Source organism: Thamnophis sirtalis, unplaced genomic scaffold (genome assembly GCF_051295495.1).
Source record: "Thamnophis sirtalis isolate CommonGarterSnake01/CBP01778 unplaced genomic scaffold, rThaSir2_p1.2 scaffold_8, whole genome shotgun sequence".
Taxonomy (NCBI): Eukaryota; Metazoa; Chordata; class Lepidosauria; order Squamata; family Natricidae; genus Thamnophis; species Thamnophis sirtalis.
The window spans coordinates 70,354,619-70,377,795 of NW_028261388.1; the positions used below are offsets into that span (position 1 = coordinate 70,354,619).

The window sequence follows — 23,177 nt, forward strand, 5'->3', positions numbered from 1 at the left end:
GCATATATATATATATGCATATATATATATATATGCATATATATATATATGCATATATATATGAATATATATATATATATATATATATATATATATATATATATATATATATATATATATATATATATATATATATATATATATATATATATATATATATATATATATATATATATATATATATTTAGAGTTACAACCCCTGATATACCCAAATATGGGAGGAAGTTCACTACTTCCATTCTCTGTCCATCGGCTCGTCACAAGAGACCATCCAGACAGAAACCCAATATTTTTACTGTTGCCTTTGTTACATTTTGTGTTGTATTTGTGCTGATAAATAAATAAAGGGAGACTAGTATAGATCTATTTCAAGTTATTTAGCTCTCATGAGCTAGCCATACCCTTACTGGGATTCGAACCCCTGCTGTATTGCATTTTAGGCAGATGTGTTAACCATTAACCATTTGAGAGCTAAATAGCTTGAAATAGATCTATACTAGTCTCCCTTTATTTATCAGTACAAATACAACAAACAAACATACATACATACATACATACATACATACATACATACATACATACATACATATATTTGCCAAATATATACAATACCCAGATAAGGGTAATTAAGTGCATTCAATTGTTTGCATTTTCATTTAATATACTAGCTAGCTAACCCCTAGTACAATGTTTCCCATACTTGGGTCCTGCTCAATGTTTGGATTCTCAGAATGGTCAACACTGAAATATGATCCTAAGTATGAGTTCATAAATAAATAAAGGGAGACTAGTATAGATCTATTTCAAGTTATTTAGCTCTCATGAGCTAGCCATACCCTTACTGGGATTCGAACCCCTGCTGTATTGCATTTTAGGCAGATGTGTTAACCATTAACCATTTGAGAGCTAAATAGCTTGAAATAGATCTATACTAGTCTCCCTTTATTTATCAGTACAAATACAACAAACATACATACATACATACATACATACATATATTTGCCAAATATATACAATACCCAGATAAGGGTAATTAAGTGCATTCAATTGTTTGCATTTTCATTTAATATACTAGCTAGCTAACCCCTAGTACAATGTTTCCCATACTTGGGTCCTGCTCAATGTTTGGATTCTCAGAATGGTCAACACTGAAATATGATCCTAAGTATGAGTTCAAGCATCTGAGAGTCAACAGTTGGACAAATCTAGTATACTTCAAAGATAAAAGGGCTGTTTATTCAAAAGATTTAGAAGTCATCTGTAAACATATAATCATAGATAGAGGCAGAAAACCTCTGAATAGCAGATGTCCTAAATATCTTGATGCCCTATTTTTGAGATTCCAAAGGCATCTGCTTGTGTTTTGGTTTGGTCTTGCAAACCAGATTGGGGGGGGGGGGATGGAAAAAGAGTGTGAGAGAGATTACATAATAAAAAACAATCAGTAGTTAATTAATCTTTGCATTTATTACTCCTAAGGTTGAGAGTAAAATAGCTTTATTTTGTGGCAAGAAGTGGGGAAGAGCATGGTCTCTGTCTTTGAAAAAAACTTCTCTTCTATGCTTCTTTCCATTCACTAAATAGGTATCCATTAAGTTGTAAATATCAAAAGCATTCTCAATTACAAAATGCTTTCCATTTAGATTATTTGCATTTTCAAGGGCAAAATATTTAGTATGGAACAGCTCAGGAATAGGACAACTATGCCTCAGCTCAAGAAGAGGGGCTCAAGAATAAGAGATATAGCAGGTTATTTGTTGCAATCAATGAACATTGTGGAACTTCATCTTATTCTCTTCTATTTGGGTATGATTAATGCTTTCAAAGGACAAATTGCTTGATAAGCAATATAATATTACCAGGGTAGTTTAATATCCTCCTCCACTGGATATTCTTTACAACAAGTTCATCATGCAGCATTGTAATTTGTTCATAGATGCATGAAACACAGAAGTGTAGTGTTTTTCATTCTTTTCAGCTCAACATAAATTGCCAATTAAAATAAACCTTATTATCAGTGATCAAGTGGCAAAAAGCAGGTAAGTATGCACAGGAAAATATAGCACACATTTTACAGGATTCTTTTTAACCATGGCTAATTAAATTAAGCCATAGTGATAGGAGTTTATATGAAAGTAAACCATAAGCTATGATTTAAAACATTTAAGTTATAAGCTTCATATAGCACACTAACTCAAAAGCACACAAAACAGATTAAGAATTAAATGCAATATGTGGATCCAGCCAAAGGGTCCCAGCACTCCCAAGAATTCATGCATTTTATATTTTAACTTTCTTTAACTGGAGATGTTGATTTTTTCAGTATTTAAATTTCGTGACCCGACAAATGCGCGCCCGATAACAGCACGCCGCCAAAACTGCAGCGATAAAACTGCGATGTCGACAGCGCACCGACAAAGGTGCGCCGACAAGAGCGCCAACAGAAGCGCGATTAGGGTTAAGGTAAGGGTTAGGTTAAGGGTTAGGTTTAGGGTTGTTTTCGTGTTGTTTGTTGATGGCGCGCTTCTGTCGGCGTTCTTTTGTTGGCACGCCTATGTGGGCGCGATTTCGACATTGTGGTTTTCTCGGCGCGGTTTTCTCGGCGCGGTTTTCTCAGCGCGCTTTTGTCGGTGAACCTTTAAATTTAACAATGTCTACTCTGTACTCTATTTCACCCCAATTGTACAAAAGGGTGCAAGTTCTTTCCACACAGAGCTATTATACTGAAAGAAGGAACAATTCAGGAAAAACAAAGCCTGAGTAAAGAGCTGGATACAGAAATAAATCTGCCTTGCAAGATAAAACCAAAATTACTTTCAAAGAATTCTGGGCCTTCTGAATCTTTCTCAGACAAATATGATAACCACAACTGGATGTTATCATACTTGCTGCATATATAATTTTGCATTGTCCACTGGCTCCGTTTGATCCTACAAACCACAGAAACTAGTATTTGGAGTTTCTAGAAAAGTAAGTATTTCAGTGTCTTCTTTTACATTATCTTTCTACCTGTGGCTAAATTAATGATTCACGGGGAACTAGATATATGTTGCATATTTGTAACTTATTGTAGAATTGCAGAGTTCAGCATTTTCTTTGCATGTTTTTATTTGTCTAACAGCAGAATCAGCATAGGATAATAGCACCTTGAGTACTCCCTAAATAGAAAATCAGGGCATACAATAAACAATAATATTGCTGGGAAGGTTTTAGTGATTTCTCAGTCAAAGACCTAGGTTACATTTTATACATTTTGATCAAAAGTAAACATTTTAGAAAAATGTTTTCTCTAATAGTCAATACGGATTTCATCTAATGAGACATGCTAATAGGTTTAGCATAGTTAATACACATTTTATATGTATATAGAACTATCTGTATGTGATTTGTTGTGTTCCCCATCTCAAAAATAGGAATTGGCTCCAAAGGTACAAATTTGAAAATGAAAGCAGTCTAGTTTGAGGAAGTAGATAAACATTTTTGCTAAATCAATTTGGAGTAGACATGAAAAAGCTTCAAAGCAGAGAAACAAGACTATCTGGATTGAAATATTTATTCATACTACATTAATATATACTAATCTCCTGATATTAATTGAGGTTCTATCTGATCTTTATAAAGTTCATATATTTATTGCAATATTAAGAGTGTGCTAGTTTGTAACTATACAGTCTTCTAATCTTTGCATGAAATTAATTATATTTTTCTTGAACATTCTATAGATTTATCATTGTGATACAGTCTATTAATTAAGAATTACAAAGAGGCAATCCTTCCTCTCCCTAGATTAAAAAAAATGTAAGTATAGATTTAAAAAATTTCTGAAGACCCACAAACACTTTTTTACATATTTCTATGACATTAGCTTCCAGTTTCTTTAAAAGAGAGTTTATTTTGCCAATTATAGAACAGAATCAGATATCTCATTCAATAACAGGTAAAGAATTTTTTTAGTAAATAAAGAACAAATCATTAATTAATTTTAAACAGCTGCATCTGTACAATTCAGTCATTCTATTTATTTCTTAACGGAGTGAGTGATCATATTATGAATAAAACTCTTCATATTTGAGCCACTTCAAATTCATAAAGTTTTTTTTAAACTATTCAAATTTGAAATGCCCTTTTTGAAAGAATTGATTACTTAGGAAATGTTTTGTGCCGAAATCAGTGTTTTGATATTAAAACAAAGTGATTTTGAGCTCAAAGCAAAGCTTTGATAGGCATTTTGAGCTTTGGTAAGTATATTTCAAATATAAAGCAGTTGTCAAATAATTGAAATTTGAAATGTTTTGTATATTACTGATCCATACTGGAATTTTCTTTCCAGTGTTTTCCTTCACTTGATGCATTGTACCAGAGTTTACACTCCACTCTCTACATCTTTTTAAAAGTCCTTGGATCATGTATACAATCCCTCCAAGTTGAAATTTAGAACTGCAGAAATACGCTGCCTCAACACACTTAGAATTTGTTTTAAGCAGACTCTTAATAAGATTAGTTAGGAAAGAACAGAGGTTCTAAATTTCCGCAGGACGTGTATGCAATGTTTGGCCTGTTTTAGGCAGAGAAATACCATTTTCTGCATTTCTCGCTAACAAATTATGAATCAAAATACTGGTAGTCCTCGACTTACAACAGTTTACTTAGTGACTGTTCAAAGTTACAACAGCACTGAAACGAAGGACTTATGACCACTTTTCATACTTAAAACCACTGCAGCTCCCCCACGGGATCAAAATTTAGACACTTGTCAACTGACTAATATTTATGACGATTGCAATGTCCCAAAGTCATGTCATCCCCCTTTGCAACCTTCTGACAAGCAGAGTCAATGGGGAAGCCAGATTCAATTAACCATGTTACTAACTTAATAACTGCAGTGATTCACATTGACAACTGTGGCAAGAAAGGTGATAAAATGGGGCAAAACTCATTTAACAAATGTCTCACTTAGCAACATAAATTTTGGTCTCAGTTGTGGTCATAAGTCAAGGACTACCTGTAAGAAGTCCTAGGATGGGAGTGAAGTGAAGAAATCCTTACTGTGAGATGATGACAGCTCTTGCAAATCAGAAGTCAGGCAGCTCTGAACAATCAGGGACCACAATCCACTGTGTCCTGTATTAATTAGACAGAGGAAGGACCTATTGGATTTTCTACTCAGTATGGATGCTTTTAAAAAAATCTGATTTAAATACAACCAAAGAAATTGTCTCAATATGGTGGATACAAAGGCATACTGGGAAATAATTACAGAAACTGACCATTGCTTTAATGAATAAAGTATATGTATGAATACATACCTGCACCATGAAATATAACAAAAAGAAACAGGATCAAATAAGACATACACAAATCTGGCAACTGAAGGAAGCTGTCTGTCAAAACTGACTTGGCTTCACCATTACTTGTATCTGATTTCAGCTCACAGTTTGCCAAACAGAAATGGAAGGAGAGTTGGTAAATTCCTAGGGAGGGGGAGGTCTAAGGAATTTAGGAGCACCTTCTGCTGCCGGAGAAGAGATACCCATCAAGGTCAGGTTCCAGTCTGTTCAAACAGCGCAGACTGTTTTCCCAAAACAAAAGCACTGCGTGTAACTGGTTTTACCTATGCAGGTTTTCGCGGGAAAACCTCAGAACTGACTTTGCTTCTGCTGTACCTAGATGGATTTCAATAAAGTCTTACTCTTGCTGAACTAATTGGGCCAGGACCTTCTTTTTTTAGAATGTGCCAACTGAGATGGTTCACACTGTTGATCCACATACTATCTCCATTACCTACTGTATTGTATTCTAATATACTGTACTTCTTTTCAATCTTTATCTCTAGGAGCCCACGATCAAACTCAAGGCTTTGTGGGCAATTTTTCTACTGAGTTATAACTCCATAGAGAGACTCATCTTCATGATAAAAGGTAAGATTAAGGTCCTTAAGAGACTACATTATGATTCTCTCTTTTATCTGGTTTGATAAATATAGGAATATCCATATGGTTTTCCTACTGACTCTTTCCTTTTTATCCAAATGCTATCCACACCGTAACCCCTCAAGAAATATTTTTGAAGCACTTTTGCAACTTCTTGTGGTGAAACCTGTTTGCCATATTATTATACTTTCACACAAAGCAGAAAGCTAGCTTCCATGTTGCCTATTGTAGTCTTCATTCTTCATTATCCTGGTGATTCGTTTCCCATTCTTACAAAAAAGTAAAAGGAACTACAAGGAAAAGAATGCCTACAAAAATCCAAATCGGCAACAGTTCTAAGTTTCCGTTGAGAAGGCATGAAAGATTCTGAAGGGACTAGGAGAGAGAAGAAACACTGTCCTCACTTTAGATGTTTAGGAGCCTCAAAAATCCCCAGCTACATACAGATTATTAGGCTAGATTTCATCGATATTATGAAGATAGCCTGCCTATTCAATCCCACAAACAACCATGCACAGATCACCTTCCCTCTCCTAGTTTACAGAAGTAAAGTGTGACATGTTAATAAAGCCAGTTTGGATCTAGCAGTTAAGGCATTGGCTAGAAATCAGGAGATTGTATGTTCTAGTTCTGCTTTAGTCATAAAAGCCAGCTGGGTAATTTTGGGCCACTCACTTGTTCAGTACAGCCCACCTCACAGGATTGTTGTTGTGTTGAAAATAGGAAAAGGATGATGTTTTAAATATGTTCACAGCCTTGAATAACTTGCAAAAATAATATAGGCAGGATGCAAATAAAAAAGAAGAAAATATCTACCCCTTTATGACAGTTCCCTGTGTGCATACTGTTATCCCGAAGGGTTCCACCACAAAACCGTGGTAGAATAAAGCGCGCTCGACGAAAGCGCATACATGACGTCATCACAGTGCGACAAAAACAGCACGCTGTGAGCGGTAAACTTAAAATTAACGCGTAAATCTAAACCTAACCCCCCCAAACCTAACCCTAAACCTAACCCTAAGCCTAACCCTAAACCTAACCTTAACCCTTAACCTAACGCTAAACCTAACGCTAACCCTTAACCTAACCCTAACCCTAACCCTAACGCTTAACGTAACCCTAAACCTAACCCTAACCCTTAACCTAACCCTAACCCTTACCTTTACGTGAATCGGCTTGCTTTAATTTAATTTTAATTTAATTTATTTTTAATTTTATTTGTCGCGCTGCTGATGATGTCAGGTACGCGCTTTAATCGGGCGCGCTTTAGTGGACCGCGGTTTTGACGGGTCACGATCCCGAAGTACTATTTCTATATGTTCTACTTCTTTCAAATGTAATATTTCTATACAATTGATATATATTCAATTTATATATGATAAATTCTGTGGACAAATCATATTATTCTTGGGAGGTAGCAGCAGCTTTCTAGACTTTGGAGCTCTCCAGGAGTGATAGCAGAAGTGCTATCCTACAATTTCTGTGATTCTCATTAATTATGGAAGTGATGATTCCAATGTATCCAGAGTGTACCAGGTTGGGGAAGGCGGTCTACATTATTTCTTACTCCTGGATCTAAACGTATTGTTCTTTGCCATTAAAAGTATAAAATCATGCAATTGTGTTAGAAGTTATTTTGGAAATATTGCCATTCCATTTTTTTTTATCCAAAGCAGGAACTGCAATGCAACACATTACTATAAAATACACAATAGCTTACTGCCCAGACTCTGCTGAGGTATCGCCAACAAAACTAGGATCTCCAAAACAAAACAATCCTCACCACTTAGAAGGTTCTTAGTGCTTTTTTCAATTTCATCCATTCATTATAGCCTTTTCTTTCTGGACCCAGAGAACTACTCTGATTCTTTGTTTGCATGACTGTCTTTCAAACACGAATATGTTTTAATCCACCAATGATGATATTTCTCTTAATAAATTTTAATACTGTCTGAAGAAATGAAAATGATAAAATAGTAAAACTAAATTGCTTGGATAGTAAATAAATGCCATACTTCTAATAGAATAAAGACACCTGCATTCTGGATTTTATCAAATTCTAAAATGCCTAGAAGAGAAATATCTTAGCCTAGTACAAGAAGGGCACTGCGATGTTTCCTAAATCAGGAGTCCACAACACTTAGACCACGGACTGCCACAAGTGAGCAAAGCCCCATCTGTGTACATGTGATATCCAAGCAGTATGGAAAACCACCCCCACCACCGATCCATGGAAAAACCACCCTCCACAGAACCAGTCCCTGGCACTCCAAAAGATAGGGGGCCGCTGTCCTAGATGGAAGAAAGATGGCTGGCCTCAGATGGAGAAAGGTTTAAAGGTTTAAAAGGACAGCAATGGAACCCTGAAATGGTTTAGAACCCAATATAGCTGATACCTTAATATTCTGTCGACCTATCCTAATTAGTACAATAGAAGTACAATTCTGGATTACTAGGTTATTTTCAAAAAATAACTCTAATTAGAACAATAGGAGTAATCTGAGTGAATGAAGTATTATACCTGAATCCAGACAAGACTATTTGTACATTTAGTACTGGTTAGTTGGTAATACACCATTTAACCACTCAGATAGCCTCCACTGGCAATAGTAATAGCAATAGCAGTTAGACTTATATACTGCTTCATAGGGCTTTCAGCCCTCTCTAAGCGGTTTACAGAGTCAGCATATTGCCCCCACAGTCTGGGTCCTCATTTCACCCACCTCGGAAGGATGGAAGGCTGAGTCAACCTTGAGCCGGTGAGATTAGAACCGCTGAACTGCAGATAATAGTCAGCTGAAGTGGCCTGCAGTACTGCACCCTAACCACTGCGCCACCTCGGCAATGACTAGAGTAGTCCCAAACAGCATAACTGACATTTCAGAGAAAGTCCATCCCAGATTGAATATCATTCACTTAGGGAGACAACCTATCTCCATCTCATGGTATTTCTATCTTATCAAGGCTGCATTTTAACATACTGGCTATCAAATGGCTTCCAGTCAGCTAAGCAAGAAACTGAAGGACCAAACTTCCAAGGACACCAAATTCCAGTAAGTAGATTTATTATTAGTTAATGACCTCCACAGCAAAAGAATTCCAGAAGACTGCTATCCATCCTGCAGAGCCAAATAAAATCAGGGTTTAAATTTTGGCACCTCTCCACATAATATAATAGGCTAGAATGTACGGGCTTTGGATGCAATCTGACAATTCTGTAATTCAGGAATCAGCAATGACCCAAATAATAAATCAAACCTGTATCATTTATATGCAACAGATTTAATTTCTAATTTGCTTTCTTGAAACAACTCATTTGAATCAAGTTCAACTCCTGATGAATTGCTGATCATATCCATGCAATTTTCTTCATAACAGCATGGAAGTGATTTGCCCTTGTCTTACCTTTTTGCAACTATACTGAAGAAGCACCAATGTTTTTGCCTATCAAAATGTATGTATGTACATTTTTAAGTAAAATGGGAGTAAACTGTTTAATTAAGGTCACTCCCCAAATTCAAATAAATTGATCTTTTAAGTCATTAATGCAGCTTGAGAAATGAACACATTTACACATTTTTCTTTGCTTGCAGGTTAGCAAAGTTAAATCTAAATATTACTGGATTTTTTTCACATGATGGAATTATTTATGTCTTTATTTTGCTGTGCTTATATCTCAATTATAATCCTAATCCTTATTGCCTAATCTTTATTCTTTCATTTGAGAGCTCATGTTTACTATATTGAAGCACCCGTTCTTTCAAATTACAAAGGTTTGGAACTCTATGCTTAGCCAAACATCAATGAGCTTTACTAAATCAAATTCTATTGACGTGAAAAGTTTAATAAAGGTTCCGGGCATGGACTTTCAAGACTGTCAATTACTGGACAAAGTTCAGACAGATAAACATCTGAGAGAAAATTGACACTATCCCAAGGGTTGGTTGAAATAAAATGAAGGAATGAATGTAATCTTTATAACAAGTTAACTTCCCAGAAACAAGAGTTTAGGAATATAGTATTCTAGAATATAGACATATGTGCTCATCTTATCTCCTTATGTTTCCAAGTTATAAGAATCTTGTATAGCTGGGTAAATCAAGACCGTTGGGACCTTGAAGAGATGTAATCAAAAGCAGTATTGAACTAAGTAAAGAGTAGTATGCTGCAATACGACCAAGGGAGGGAGAGAGGAAGTTAAGTGGCCCAGCTCTGATTCTTTGAGAACGAAACATTATGCTATATCAAGCTTCATTAGTTTGAAACTAGTATGGATTAATGGATGATCACATCTTGAAAGGGGCATGGATATAAACAACTTCCTCATAAACAGTACAAAGTGGTAAATGTTTGCATCACTTAATAACTTCCATGAAGAGGGTAAAAACCCTACATCTTCACTTCTAGCTCAAAGAAGCGTGAATACACAGTTGCACCACCTAAGCTACAAACTCTAAATGCAAATAGGGATAGTCTTTGACTTACAATAATTTCTTTGGTGACAATGGCACTGAAACAAGTGATTCCTGACAGTTTTTCACCCTTACAACTGAAGTAGGACGTAAAGTGAGATTTGGACATTAAGAGTGAACATATGGGGTCAGGCTGGATAGCCTCTCGGGGTACCTTTCATCTTGTTATTATAAAGTAAAAGATGGGAGTTTGAAGATTGTGGAAGAACAGGAAGCGTGAATGCCAAAGCCACAAAGTTCAGCTAAAGTTCTTACAAAGCCACATAGCCATTATGAGACTAAGCGCTCCATGCTCGAATACCTGCGGCCCAGACAAAAGGGGAAGCAAGACATTATACGGCTTCTTTCCTCAAGGTAACCAATAAGAAATGGATTAAGTATTTCCGTGTTGTGCTGCTTTTGACAAAGTATAAGAATGTGTGCTTCCATTAGAAGAGTTGTTAAGAAGTTACATGCTTGCTTTGACTAGCGTTTCTGAACCTGGCTGCCAAATAAACTTATCCTCGATCCTGAAACATCTAGGTCCTGTTATTTTCTGCAACACAACCATTAGCAGCACCACAATGACCATATTACCAAAAAGTGGATGCTTGGCAACCGACTCATATTTATGACAGTATCCCGGGGTCATGTGATCACATTTAGCGACCTTCTGACAAACAAAATCAGTGGCGAAGCCAAATTCACTTAGCCATGTTGTTAACATAACAACTGTAATGATTCATTTAAAACAATTGTGACAAGAAAGGTAAAATAAGCAAAACACACTTAACTGTCTTGCTTAGCAACATAAATTTTGGGTTCAATTGTTGTCATAAGTATCCCTCCAGCTGTAAAAGTAATAAGCTATACCTATACCTTCTTCTACCCTTGGCCCTTCTTCTAATACAGTGTTTCTCAACCTTGGCGACTTTAAGTCCTGTGGACTTCAACTCCCAGAATACCCCAGCCAGCTGTGCTGGCTGGGGGATTCTGGGAGTTGAAGTCCACAGGACTTAAAGTCGCCCAAGGTTGAGAAACACTGTTCTAATATAAGCTTACCTTACACCATTGCTGAAATATTTAAATCAAAATAACACATGTAAAAATATTGTGAACACTGAAAAGCACTATACTATTAAACAAGAAATTTATCCTGGGATGACACAATAGATCCTCTTTCTTTAATGTACAGGAATTTCTCCCACTTATTATCTTTCCTTGGAGAAATACTCAGCAATCTGAACCCAGGGAAGCAGTCTGGGATGAAGGAGTCAATGACTGCCACATCAGCTTTCTTAACTTGCTATATAAGGTTCTAGCTCATTGTATCTCATGAAGGAAACTAATGCAAAACACCCTCTCTTTTAAGTGTTATTATTATTAACTGTGTCTGTCTTTATCTGTGAAAAGCCTGGGCTGTATAAAATATAAAGGTATAAATCATTACTGGATTCAAACTTCTGACTTTTCCACATCGTCCTCATTTGATTCCACAAAGGACAGTTGAGAGGGAATTATTAAGCTGTCTCAGCAAAGGCAATTACCTCCAGTGCAGCAGAAGGCTTCTTTTTAAGTTCTTCACATTTTCGGAATTTGCAAATCTGATGTCCAGTTTTACGGTTCCTACAACTGCTGCACTGCTCACAGTTTATCCGTCTTCTGCAAGGGGGACACATGCCGCATCGTTTTCGTTTCTTTTTCCCTGAATTGATGGCAGACGCCAATTCATTCTGCATTGGGTACTCTGCTAAGCCAGCCATATGGAGTGCACTTTCTGCCAAAAATACACCAGCAGGGGTCATAATGAAAAGGCCAGGGTTGATGGGGAAAGCCCCCAGGTAAGGGAAATCAGATGGGTTGTTCATTGTTTCAGCAGTTGAGACAGCTTCTATGTCTGAGATGCCCGTCCCATGGTCATTAGGCAGAGGGATGTGCTCCTGGACAACTCTTTTGAGCAACTCTGTAGACTGAGCAAACTGTTGCAAGATGTTCTGTCCTTCCAAAGAAATATCTGATTTGCTCAACATGTCAGAGATGGTTTTGTGCTTTGAGGTAGAATTGCTTTTTTCCACGATTGCCTCACTGCTGTTGGCCATGGGGACACATTTCTCTGAATGTTCACTTAACGAGCTGCCGCTACCAAAAGCAGAGTAATGGGACAGTGGCCGAGACTTCTTAAGACTTTTGTTCAAAGGTTCACTAATTATCCCACTTTTGTTCCTTCTTTCCAAATTGATCGAGGGTTGAGAATCACCAGAATTGTTGCTCTTTTCCAACAAGCCTGGCTTGATACCAGCATCTTGATGGGCGTCAGGATTAGACATCTTTCTCTCTCGCTTTTTTAAACAAAAGGACCAGACAAAGCAACCAGCTCACTTACTGTAGAAAATAATCAATCACAATAGTAAGAGCAGTAATCACAAAAAAAATGGAAGAAGCAAGATCTGTCCTCAGTGTAATTTCACAGTCATTACAACATCTCCTGCAGGTTTCATATATCAAACGCAGCTCTGAAAGTAAAGGGGGAAAAAAACAGAACAGAGAGGAGAGACGTTAGCAAACTGCTAAAAGTTAGAAACTGCTAAAACAAGTAGTGTCTGTATTAGTGTTCACTTAAAATTTCCCTTATAATAAAGTTAGGACATATCACATAGTCAGAGCAGGTATTTCCATGTGATTTGTATCATTAACCTAGATTTTACAGACCTTCGTTGGATGACTTACCCTGTGATCTGACATTTCTTGTAAATATAGGTAGCAGACTGCAACAGTACAATACATGTACATGAGTAACAAGAAACTAATTGAATTCTTTATTTGTAAACTTCTTGGCTCTACAGCTTTTCTTCCTTTAAGGAAGTGGTTCCCAAACTTGGCAACTTTAAGACTTGTGGACTTCAACTCCCAGAATTCTCCAGCTCCAGCTCTGCTGGAGAATTCTGGGAGTTGAAGTCCACAAGTCTTAAAGTTGCCAAGTTTGGGAACCACTGCTTTAAGGGTACTCAAAAGATCATTTCTCCTACAGGCGTTGTCCTTTATGTGACCGAGCAGGATAGTTACGAATCAGCCATTCCATATTAATTTAGGAAGAAGTCAGCTTCTATTATTAAAAACATAAATTCTAAATTGGGAAACCAGTGCTGAATTAAACGGCAATTGTTAATTTGCTATTTATTATTGCCCATTTATTTTTAAATGATAAATAATTTTTATACCTGAGAAGGAAAGAATCTGTGTGCAAATCCAGTTCCAGCATTTTACATAGGTCTGGGAAAAACTCCTGCCTGGGAGCTGTTATGAGTAGACAAGTTAGTTGAACAAGTACTCTTACTGTATTAGACATGTTGTTCTACGGTAAGAGAGATGAGATATCTTATTTATTCAAAAAAAAACAAAGCTAGAATGAAAATGTATAGTTGGCAAGAATGTAATCTTAAGGTACTGGAAGAATATGCCAGAATGAATGAAAGCTCAATGTATATAAAAGTTCCTAATAACATAGATATTCTCTACTTCTAAATATAAATGTCACAAAAAACTTGAGTTTTTAACTCTCAAACAAAAGTGTGTGAAACCTCAGATATCTGGCTTTCAGGCTGCAGCATTGAATCTATGAAGGAGAAAATACACAACAATGTTTCAGATTTTCATAATGTCCAGTTTATGTCTTTGAATAGGAAATCAGACTTGCAGTTAAGACATTCAGTCACATGAAAGGCAGCAATGAGTTTGCAAGAAGGATGCAAGACAAAAGATATCTTTTCAGAGGCTATAATAATGGGAAAAGAATTCAGCAAAGGTTAAAGCAAAAAAAGGCCAACTAACCCAGTGAAAACTTCAATATATCTTAGATCTCAATCTGAGTCAGCTTTATTTCTATTATATGCAAATAAACCATACTATGAAGTCACAAATAGAAACTGTGCAAAAAGTCTCTTGAAACTTAATTTATCTTTCCAGCTACTTGACAAATTGGTATTGCAGTCTGAAGTGATAACTGAGATAATGCAATTTCAAAGGTAAAATTCAGTCATTTGACTCATGGATAAGGCCTGCTTTCTTTAATTTCTCCTCAGAGGGCCCTAAAGCATTTGTAAACGGTAAAAGGTTTGCTGAATTTTTGAATGGGACTGAAAGTAAAGCATAAATATTCTGTAACAGGAAATCTCATAGCCAAGGCACAATGGCAGTCTCTCACTGTCAACCACAGTAATACAGAGAAAAGAACTTTTTACTTTATTTAACTGTGACATTGTCACATTGTGAAAAGGAATAGTCACAAATCCAAAAGTGAAACACAGAGATGTCAGTTTTCCAATAGGTTTTCTTACTCATATTATTGTATCATCACCTGTTCTGACCCCCTCCTGCGTCCAGTAACGAAAGCCGAGACGAGCTTAACTGGAATGTACTTTAATAGCAAGAAACCAACATCTTGGTGGCTGAAAGCCAAGCAAACAAACAAATAAGGACCTTGGCAGCAACTCAGACAAACCTTGGCAGCAATCCAGCCTGCCAAGTTAGTTACAACAGTTCTCTTTAGTCAATGCGTTGACTTCTGCAAAAGGGGTGTGTGCACAAGCAGTCTTTTTTATAGTCTGGAGAGGAGCCTAATGACCACCAGCTGAGTGCAATTACCTCCTGTACTTGCGTAACTGTTCCTATTAGCTCTTCAATTCCGGGCATCCAGAAACAACTCACTGCTGGCTTCTGGATCACTCTCCCTTGTCTCCTCCCTACTGGTCCAAGGCTCTGGTGCCACCTGGTGGCCAACCAGTCTCTCTGCGCCCTGCTTGGAGTCAGAACCCTGTCCAGGGTCCTCCACATCCTCCAGAGCCGACTCATAGGGCCCCTCGCTGTCGGAGTCTGGTGGCAGCTCCAACGGCTTCTGCTGGGCCACAACAATCACCATATCCATACCACTGTATGCACTGATAGTTGAGATACATTATTTCAAAAAAATGGATAAAAAATTAAATCTAGCCTATAGAACAAGCAAATGAAAAGATTTTCTATGTGGAAAAAATATTTTTACTGGCACTATAGAAACTATATTGAGAAATAAACACTAAAAAATAAAACAACTTTTGAAACTGCCAAGCTTGCTTAAATTGAAATTTTTTGATCCTGAAAAAAATGGCAAAATGCTACAAAATATATACAATCAGAATAGTTTCTACATAAAGGATCTTTCTTTCAATTTTTTTATAATGAAAGTGTTTATCCTTTTCTTTTTCTCATCTGCTAAAAGTGTGTGTGACAAGAGCAGAATATTTTCCTGATACCTTTGAAAGGAAATGTTTCTGCAAGCAAGCTTCAAATTTCAGCCTGAAATTATTAACTTGCTCTATATTTCTCCTAGCCAACAGAGCTGTTCCTTGTGATGTGTTGTTGAACTTCAGAAAAGTAGTACAAAATACTTTCTCCTTCTGCCAAGTTATATTTCAGTGTGATATAAACAATGTTTCTGCTACCAATTTTCTAACATATGCAAAAATCTCAAAAGACAGATATAATAAATGGCAAACGTAAAATTATGGCTTGGCAAGTCCAGCTTGTCAGACATGAAAGCTGGAAAACCAGGATAACAGCATCACTATCTCCCTTTCCACTGAGATTACATTTCATCTTCATTGGCACTTCATTAGAGAGAAAAAAGTATGGAGCATCCAGGAACCAACACTCATGTAATTTCAGCTTCTATTTCATAATCTAAATTGTACAAATGTGACTAACAAAGATATCAAGGTTCTCCTTTACACTGTAGCCTCAAGAATCAGGAGCCTCTAGAAAAGAGGAGTTACATTTAACATATTGCACTGTATATTGCTATGTTTTGAAGGAATGTAACATTAATGCTGGGGAATAGCTTTCCTATCCCATTTGGTTTCTGGTGATCTGACTGTTTCTTTGGACCTGTTATATCATTTCAGGAATTGAAGTATTTTTGGGGGGGGAAAAACATGTCTGCTGGAATGGTAGAATTCTCCCATCAAAGAATCTTGTAAGTTCCAAAGCAGGGATGAGTTTCAACCAGTATGGACCAGTACAGCTGTACTGGATGGTGAAATTTAGCGTGCCTTCCCGTACCCGTTGGCCCCATACCAGAACGCTCCCTCCCCTCATTCCCTCTTTCTCTCGCCCCACCCATCTTCACCATGCTGACGAAAAGTTCTCAGAAGAAGAACCAGAAGAAGAAAGAACTGGTGAGTGGCTGGGGGGGGGGGGATGTTGGGGAAGAGGGAAGAGGCAGAGGGGCTGCTAGAAGAATGTGCACAGGCTGTGGGTTTTAAAAAACGTCTGAGTGAATCCAGGAAGAGGGAAGAGGCAGAGGGGCTGGAAGATACTATAGGAACACATGCTTCCAGCCCCTCTGCCTCTTCCCTCTTCCTGGATTCACTTAGAGGTTTTTAAAACTCACAGCCTGTGCATAGCATACACACTTCCAGCCCTTCTGCGTCTTCCCTCTTCCTGGATTCACTCAGACGTTTTTAAAACTCACAGCCTGTGCACATGCACATACTCTTCAACTCTTTTAAAAATGTCTGAGTGAATCCAGGAAGAGGGAAGAGGCAGAGGGGCTGGAAGTGTGTGTGTAAGGTGGTCAGTAATGTTGAAGACCAGCAAGGACAGCCATATTTCCTCTGAAAGTAGCTGTTTTATTGTTTTGTGTACTTATTTTATTCTTATTTAAATAGTAAGTGCACAAAATAATAAATTTCCTTTTTTAATATCTTCTTTTTGTAGGTCGTTCTTTGGAGCAAAGAATTCAGTGACATCGACTTGGCCATTCCCACCCAGTCACATGACCACCAATCCACTGCCACCCCATCACATGACCACCAAGCCACTCCCACAAAATAGGCCACACCTACAGAATAGGTTCTAAAAAAATATAAAACCCACCACTGTTCCAAAGGTTCCCAAACAGGCACAAACTCTTTGTGATCACAGTAAAAAACAAAAAAATTACTATCAACTGATAAATAAATTATAGTTTCTCCAAGTACTACTGTTTTGATGTTGTTAGTTGCAAAATCACATCCGACCCATCATGACCCCGTGGACAATGTTCCTACAGGCCTTCCTGTCCTGTACCTCTGGAATCGATTTAAGCTCACTCCTATTCCTTCAGTGACTCCATCCAGCCACCTCATTCTCTGTCGTCCCCTTCTTCTTTTGCCCTCAATCTTTCCCAGCATTAGGCTCTTCTCCAGTGAGTCCTTCCTTCTCATTAGGTGGCCAAAGTATTTGAGTTTCATCCTCAGGTTTCACTATTGTTAAGATTCCTTCAAAACAGCAATATACATTAAGAAAAAGATGTAGTTCTTAAAATGTAGGACAGTGGCTAGTAAATTTAAAGTAATTCTTACAACAGTACCAATTCATTCCTACCAAGTCATACCTATGACTTCCTCTGGCCAATGGTGAATATTTTACATCCCATTCAACCCTATAGAATTAAATGGTTTTGATATATCTCAATATCTTGTGTCCAGACAAGAATCTTGAAAGTTAAGTTTCAGGACAGAAACAAAGCCCTAAAGCCATCAAACAATCAATAACAAAATCATTTAATTCTAGTCTTCTTTTCTCAAGTTCAACCCTCTCTTTGCCACTGTATACTTCACACAATTATTTCCAAGATTGATCTTTCCTACCACTGATATTTACTAGGTCCACAAGAAACATCTACTTCTATGAGAAACCCGGAAGCGTCACACCGGAACGGCAGGGGAAATAGCGAGATCTGAGGGGACTCGTTAAAACCCCAGCCAGCGAACTGTCGTCAAGAGGCTCTTTGGGCCAGAATCCATCTTGAAAGGACGGTGAAGAAAGAGAGGCGTTTTTGTGACTGCAAGGAACAAGGGAAGCTCCTTGGCAGGTCTGAAATAAGCTCTCTAGTCCGGCGGTGGGGGTGGCGGCCATCTTCAATGACCCACCACTCTGAAGTCGGGGCAATCCGGATCAAGTTTAGAGCAGAAGTGGTGATCAGTCGAAGTGTGGAGACCGGGAAGAAGGCTGGCCGACCCAAGGGTAAAAAATCTTTCATTTGGAACTTAAAAATTTTTTCGGCGATCTAAAACAGTGGCTAAGTGGCTTTTGGAAATGAAGAGGGGAAGAGAAGGAGAAAAAAAATGGTGACTGCCCAAGAAGTTTGTGGCTAAAATATTTGGATTAAATTTCTTTAAAAAAGGGGGGGAGGACAGAGAAAATAGAAAAATCTATATTGAATGGATTTGGAATTTTTGGACTCTTGAAAATATCAACAATTTATTGATTTGACTGATTGGGAGAGCACAAATGGCATCTACTGGAAGGAAGGGAGTACAACAACATCTGGCAAGAAATGACAGTGGAAAATTTTAATCTTGAGCACAGAAAAGATAAGTGAAAAAGTTCTAAGGAGTATACAACTTGTCTTGGTTGTTTTGACTTTGTTTTGCAACGGGGGAGAAAGAAAATTAAAAGCTTTGAAATAGAATGATTTACCCTGGGACTGGATACTACAGCTGGAAAATTTGGAAATAAGGAGACTCAATTAAATGTGGTAAAATATAAAATATCAAAAATTTGTTAAACTTGTTAAATTTGAACATGGAATGTGGGATGTTTGAAGAAATACTTGAAATGTTGAAAGATGCACATTCAACACTAAAAGGTACTAAAGAACCAGAAAAAGCATTGAAAGATATAGAACAGGAGGTTGGAGAAGAACTGATAAAGGGAAACATAAAAGAGAGACAAAAGACTAATAGGGTGGGGAAAAAATCTGAAAATAAAAGTCAGCTAGGCAATCATACTGAGATTTATAGAGACACAGGAAGAGCAGGGAGAGAAAAAAGAAAATACTATCCAAGTAAAGAACAACCTAAAAGTAAAGAAAGAAACAGTGAAGAGCAAAAAAGAGGAATCCAAGGGAAGGTTACTCAAATAAATCAAAGAAGAATGATAGGGGAAAGCCAGGAGATATACAAAAGGGAAAAAAAAGAAGAAAAAAGATAATCTTTTGAGGACCCGGATTGTTGTTGGGGGCGATATGCTGACTCTGTAAACCGCTTAGAGAGGGCTGAAAGCCCTATGAAGCGGTATATAAGCCTAACTGCTATTGCTATTGCTATAATCTAAGATTAAGATTAAGATTTAGTTAATTTGTATGCCGCCCTTCTCCGGGAGGGACTCAGGGCGGCAAACAACTCAAAAGGGGAAAAGGGGATACAAACACAATAGACGTAATTAAAATACACAAGAGTCATACAACCATACAAGTCGAGAGGGGAGGGGAACTCATCAACCCCAGGCCTGCCGGCACAGCCAGGTTTTGACGGCTTTCTGGAAGGCCTGGAGAGAGGTGAGGGTCCGAATCTCCGTGGGGAGTTCATTCCAAAGAGTAGGAGATAGGAGAAGAAAAAGAAAGCGGAAGAAAAATAGAACATCAAAGAGAGCAAGAGATAAGTTGAGAGAAAATGATTAGGAAAGGAAGAAAATGAAAATGAGAGATATTGGTAGAAAATGAAATATATGGGTATTGTTGATGATATATAGCTAAATAGAATATTATTGTCAAGTGTGGATAACCAATTAAGTGAAATACTTGTTATATTAAAATGAAATTTGACGGTATATGCTGCATATAGAAACTAGAAATAACAACTGGAAAATGAAACGATAAAGTTGATATATTATTTACGGAAGGGCGAAAAAGATTGTCTATTTGTTAAGAAAAATTAAATGTAAGTTGATAATTTTGAAAGAAAATGTGGGGCCGAAATTAGAAATGATGTGATGTCAAATTAATTATGTATAAGAGAAAATGGAAAAAGGGGGAAAACCCCGGTCAACACACAGTTTCTAAAGAGGTTTTGAAATTTGTAACATAATAATAATAATAATAATAATAATAATAATAATAATGATGATGATGATGATGATGATGATGATGATGATGATGCAAAAAAGAGAAACATCTGCATCTCTTCAACTTACACAAAGAGAATAAAAAACATGTTGAGAGAAAATTTGCATGAAAAAATTCCACTTCTAATAATCTTACATATCCAGTTCCTCTACTGGCCTTCATGCAACATTAGCAATAGCACTTACTTATAATCACTTCACATGCTTTATAGCACTCTTGGAGTGGTTTACAAATGTCTGCACATGATAAAATAGACAATGGGATTCCCAAAGAAAGCAACTTTAATTTAACCAGGTTATGGATCAAGATCAACGACCTAACCAGACGTCGCGTATGGACATATTTATATGTCTTCTTTATATGTGAATAAAGAAGACATAGGCTTTAATTGCAGAAAAGTTACAAAGGGCTCTCTAATAAGAAAGCAAAACAGTGCCAACCGTTCATTAGGAAAAGTACTGACAATACAAGCAAATCAAAGGTCATTACTATGAAGCCGAATCTGTTGCCACCATATTGGATGCTGTCATCTACTCCATCAGATATGTAGCCATGCTGGTAGCTTTCTCCATCAATACTCCATGCAGTGCCATATGTTGAGTAAGATCGTGAGTATTATTTATGACACATGACAGAAGGGAGGAGATAGAGGAAGCCAGTTACAGCTCCATAGAAGATCATGCTAAGATGTTGATCCTAATAAATGAATGGGTTTTTTAAAAAAAACTTTGTCTCGAGGCTCGTAAATTAATTAGGTCATCCCTTGGGAACTTTACAGTAGCAACATGTATGTGTTCATTTATTGGATTTGTTAAGGCCACCCAATTCCAAAATTACTCTACCATGACCAAAATTTCCATCAGTAGACAAGCTCTATAGCAAATAGATTCTTTTTGTAACTCTACTTAGTGAATAACTCCTGCTGTATTAAGAAACATGGCTAAATCTCATCAAAAGCCAAAGTAGAAATAGGGACAGTTTTATAATATAATAAACAGCTACAGTGACAATTTTATTTGAAATAAAGGAAATCTTCAATATGACTACAAACCTCATTCTTGCACCAAATGTTCATAGTCATAGAGACATTTGAAAAGCAACTACTGTATTTTTTGGGCTATAAGATGCACCAGTGTATAAGACGCACCAAGATTTAGAAGAGATAAGTAAGAAAAAAGTTTTTGTCCTCCCCAGCTCCCAGGAGCACTTTGCAGGCTTCAGCACGGCAGGGGGAAGGCAAAAATGCCCCCGTTTTTATGAAAAATGGGCCATTTTTCACAAAAACGGGAGCATATATGCCTTCCCCCAGCCCTGCTGAAGCCTGCAGAGTGCTTCTTGGGGCAGGGGGAAGGCAAAAATGCCTCTGTTTGGGGGGAAACGGCCCATTTTGGGAAAAATGGGATGCAGAGGCGGGGCTTCAGGAGGCCAAAAATGGCTGTATTCAGTGTATAAGATGCACTAACATTTCCACGCTCTTTGGGGGGGGGGGGAAAGGTGCATCTTATACTCCAATAAATATGGTATGATTTAGCTACTTAAGTGCCTCACTGCTATTGGTGTTAATAGAATTTGCTATTTAGGTAAATGGTGAGCTTTAAGAATGGAAAACAGACTAACCTACAGGAGGTCAAATATTATTTACTTGTGGATGAGATTTGAGAATAGTAAAGTCCTGAGCTTTCAGACATTTCAGGGGGAAGAATGTTAAATGCACACGTATACTGTTTGTGCCAATTTATATAATTTGCATAATTACATAACTGTCATAAATGGAAGCATTTGGGCAGTAAAATCTTGATATAATGGACAAATCTTAACGCAATATACATTGGTCCGTTAAATGGGATGCAGTTCAAACAAAAAGCATTCATTGTACTCCTCCTCCTCTAACCAAATTATGACAACACTAGAAAAAATCCTGCAGCTCAGAATTTCAAATCCTAGTGTTACAATTTGAGTCTGCAAGCATAGGACTACAAAACTTGAAAACTTCCAGAATACTGCAACCACATATCTAGCAGTGATGGGATTCAAAGTTTTTTTACTACAGGTTCTATGGACATGGCTTGGTGGGCGTGGCAGGGGAAGCATACTATAAAATCTCCATTCCCACCTCACTCCAGGGGAACGATACTACCATTTCCTCCTGATCAGCTGGGACTCGGGAGGCAGAGAATAGATGGGGGCGGGGCCAGTCAGAGGTGGTATTTACCAAACTACTCAAAATTTCCGCTACCTGTTCTCCAGGACTGGTCAGAACCTGCTGAATCTCACCTCTAGTATCTAGGCTAATTGCCTTACACAATCACAGGTAAGTTTCTATCCCATGGGGCTCAATAGTATAACTGCGATCATATACCAGGGAACCATATGTTTTTTTGCTACTTATACAATATGTCATTGGTTTCCCACAAGATGAAATAAGAAAATGATTTTTTAGATTGTTGATGGTTTCAGTATTCTTCAACCTTCAACTCTTCTCCTAGATGTACTGAATACATCTAAATCAAATGGTTTTATTTTAGAAAAAACAGCTGTAAAAACATTGTAATTAGTTCAGTAGAGGCAACCAAACACAACTTCAGTTCTCTGATTTATTTTAAAGTGATTTAATTTGGTAAATTAATTGAAGCAATGATCTACCTTAGTATTTGAACCTGAAATGTAAACAGAAGCAGAAAGGTGTGTGGCCTATTCTTCTATTTATCTCAGCACATTAAATGATATTCCATATGAAATCCATCCACAAATCTTCAGATTCCTCCCTGGATAATGAAACACAGAAAAAAATATTATTATGCATCAATCATTTAATGGAAACATATGCTTCTTATCTACAGTACATAATTAGTTCAGTTCCCATTGTTTATCAGC

General features: G+C 37.3%; 1 protein-coding gene across 7 annotated transcripts in view; it reads right to left on the minus strand.

The window, feature by feature from the left end:
- CXXC5 (CXXC finger protein 5) overlaps positions 1 to 23,177 on the minus strand; it is a 108,769-nt gene that overhangs the window by 17,411 nt on the left and 68,181 nt on the right. For 6 of the 7 annotated variants that reach the window (XM_087721870.1, XM_087721865.1, XM_087721867.1 and 3 more), the window contains exons 2-3: positions 22,947 to 23,068; positions 11,929 to 12,894 (exon numbers count right to left, since the gene is read on the minus strand). In XM_087721870.1, the coding sequence (XP_087577996.1) occupies positions 11,929 to 12,708 (780 nt within the window). In that variant the 5' untranslated portion in view covers positions 12,709 to 12,894; positions 22,947 to 23,068. The remainder of the gene's footprint in view (positions 1 to 11,928; positions 12,895 to 22,946; positions 23,069 to 23,177) is intronic. The other variant, XM_014063914.2, reaches the window with a different exon arrangement.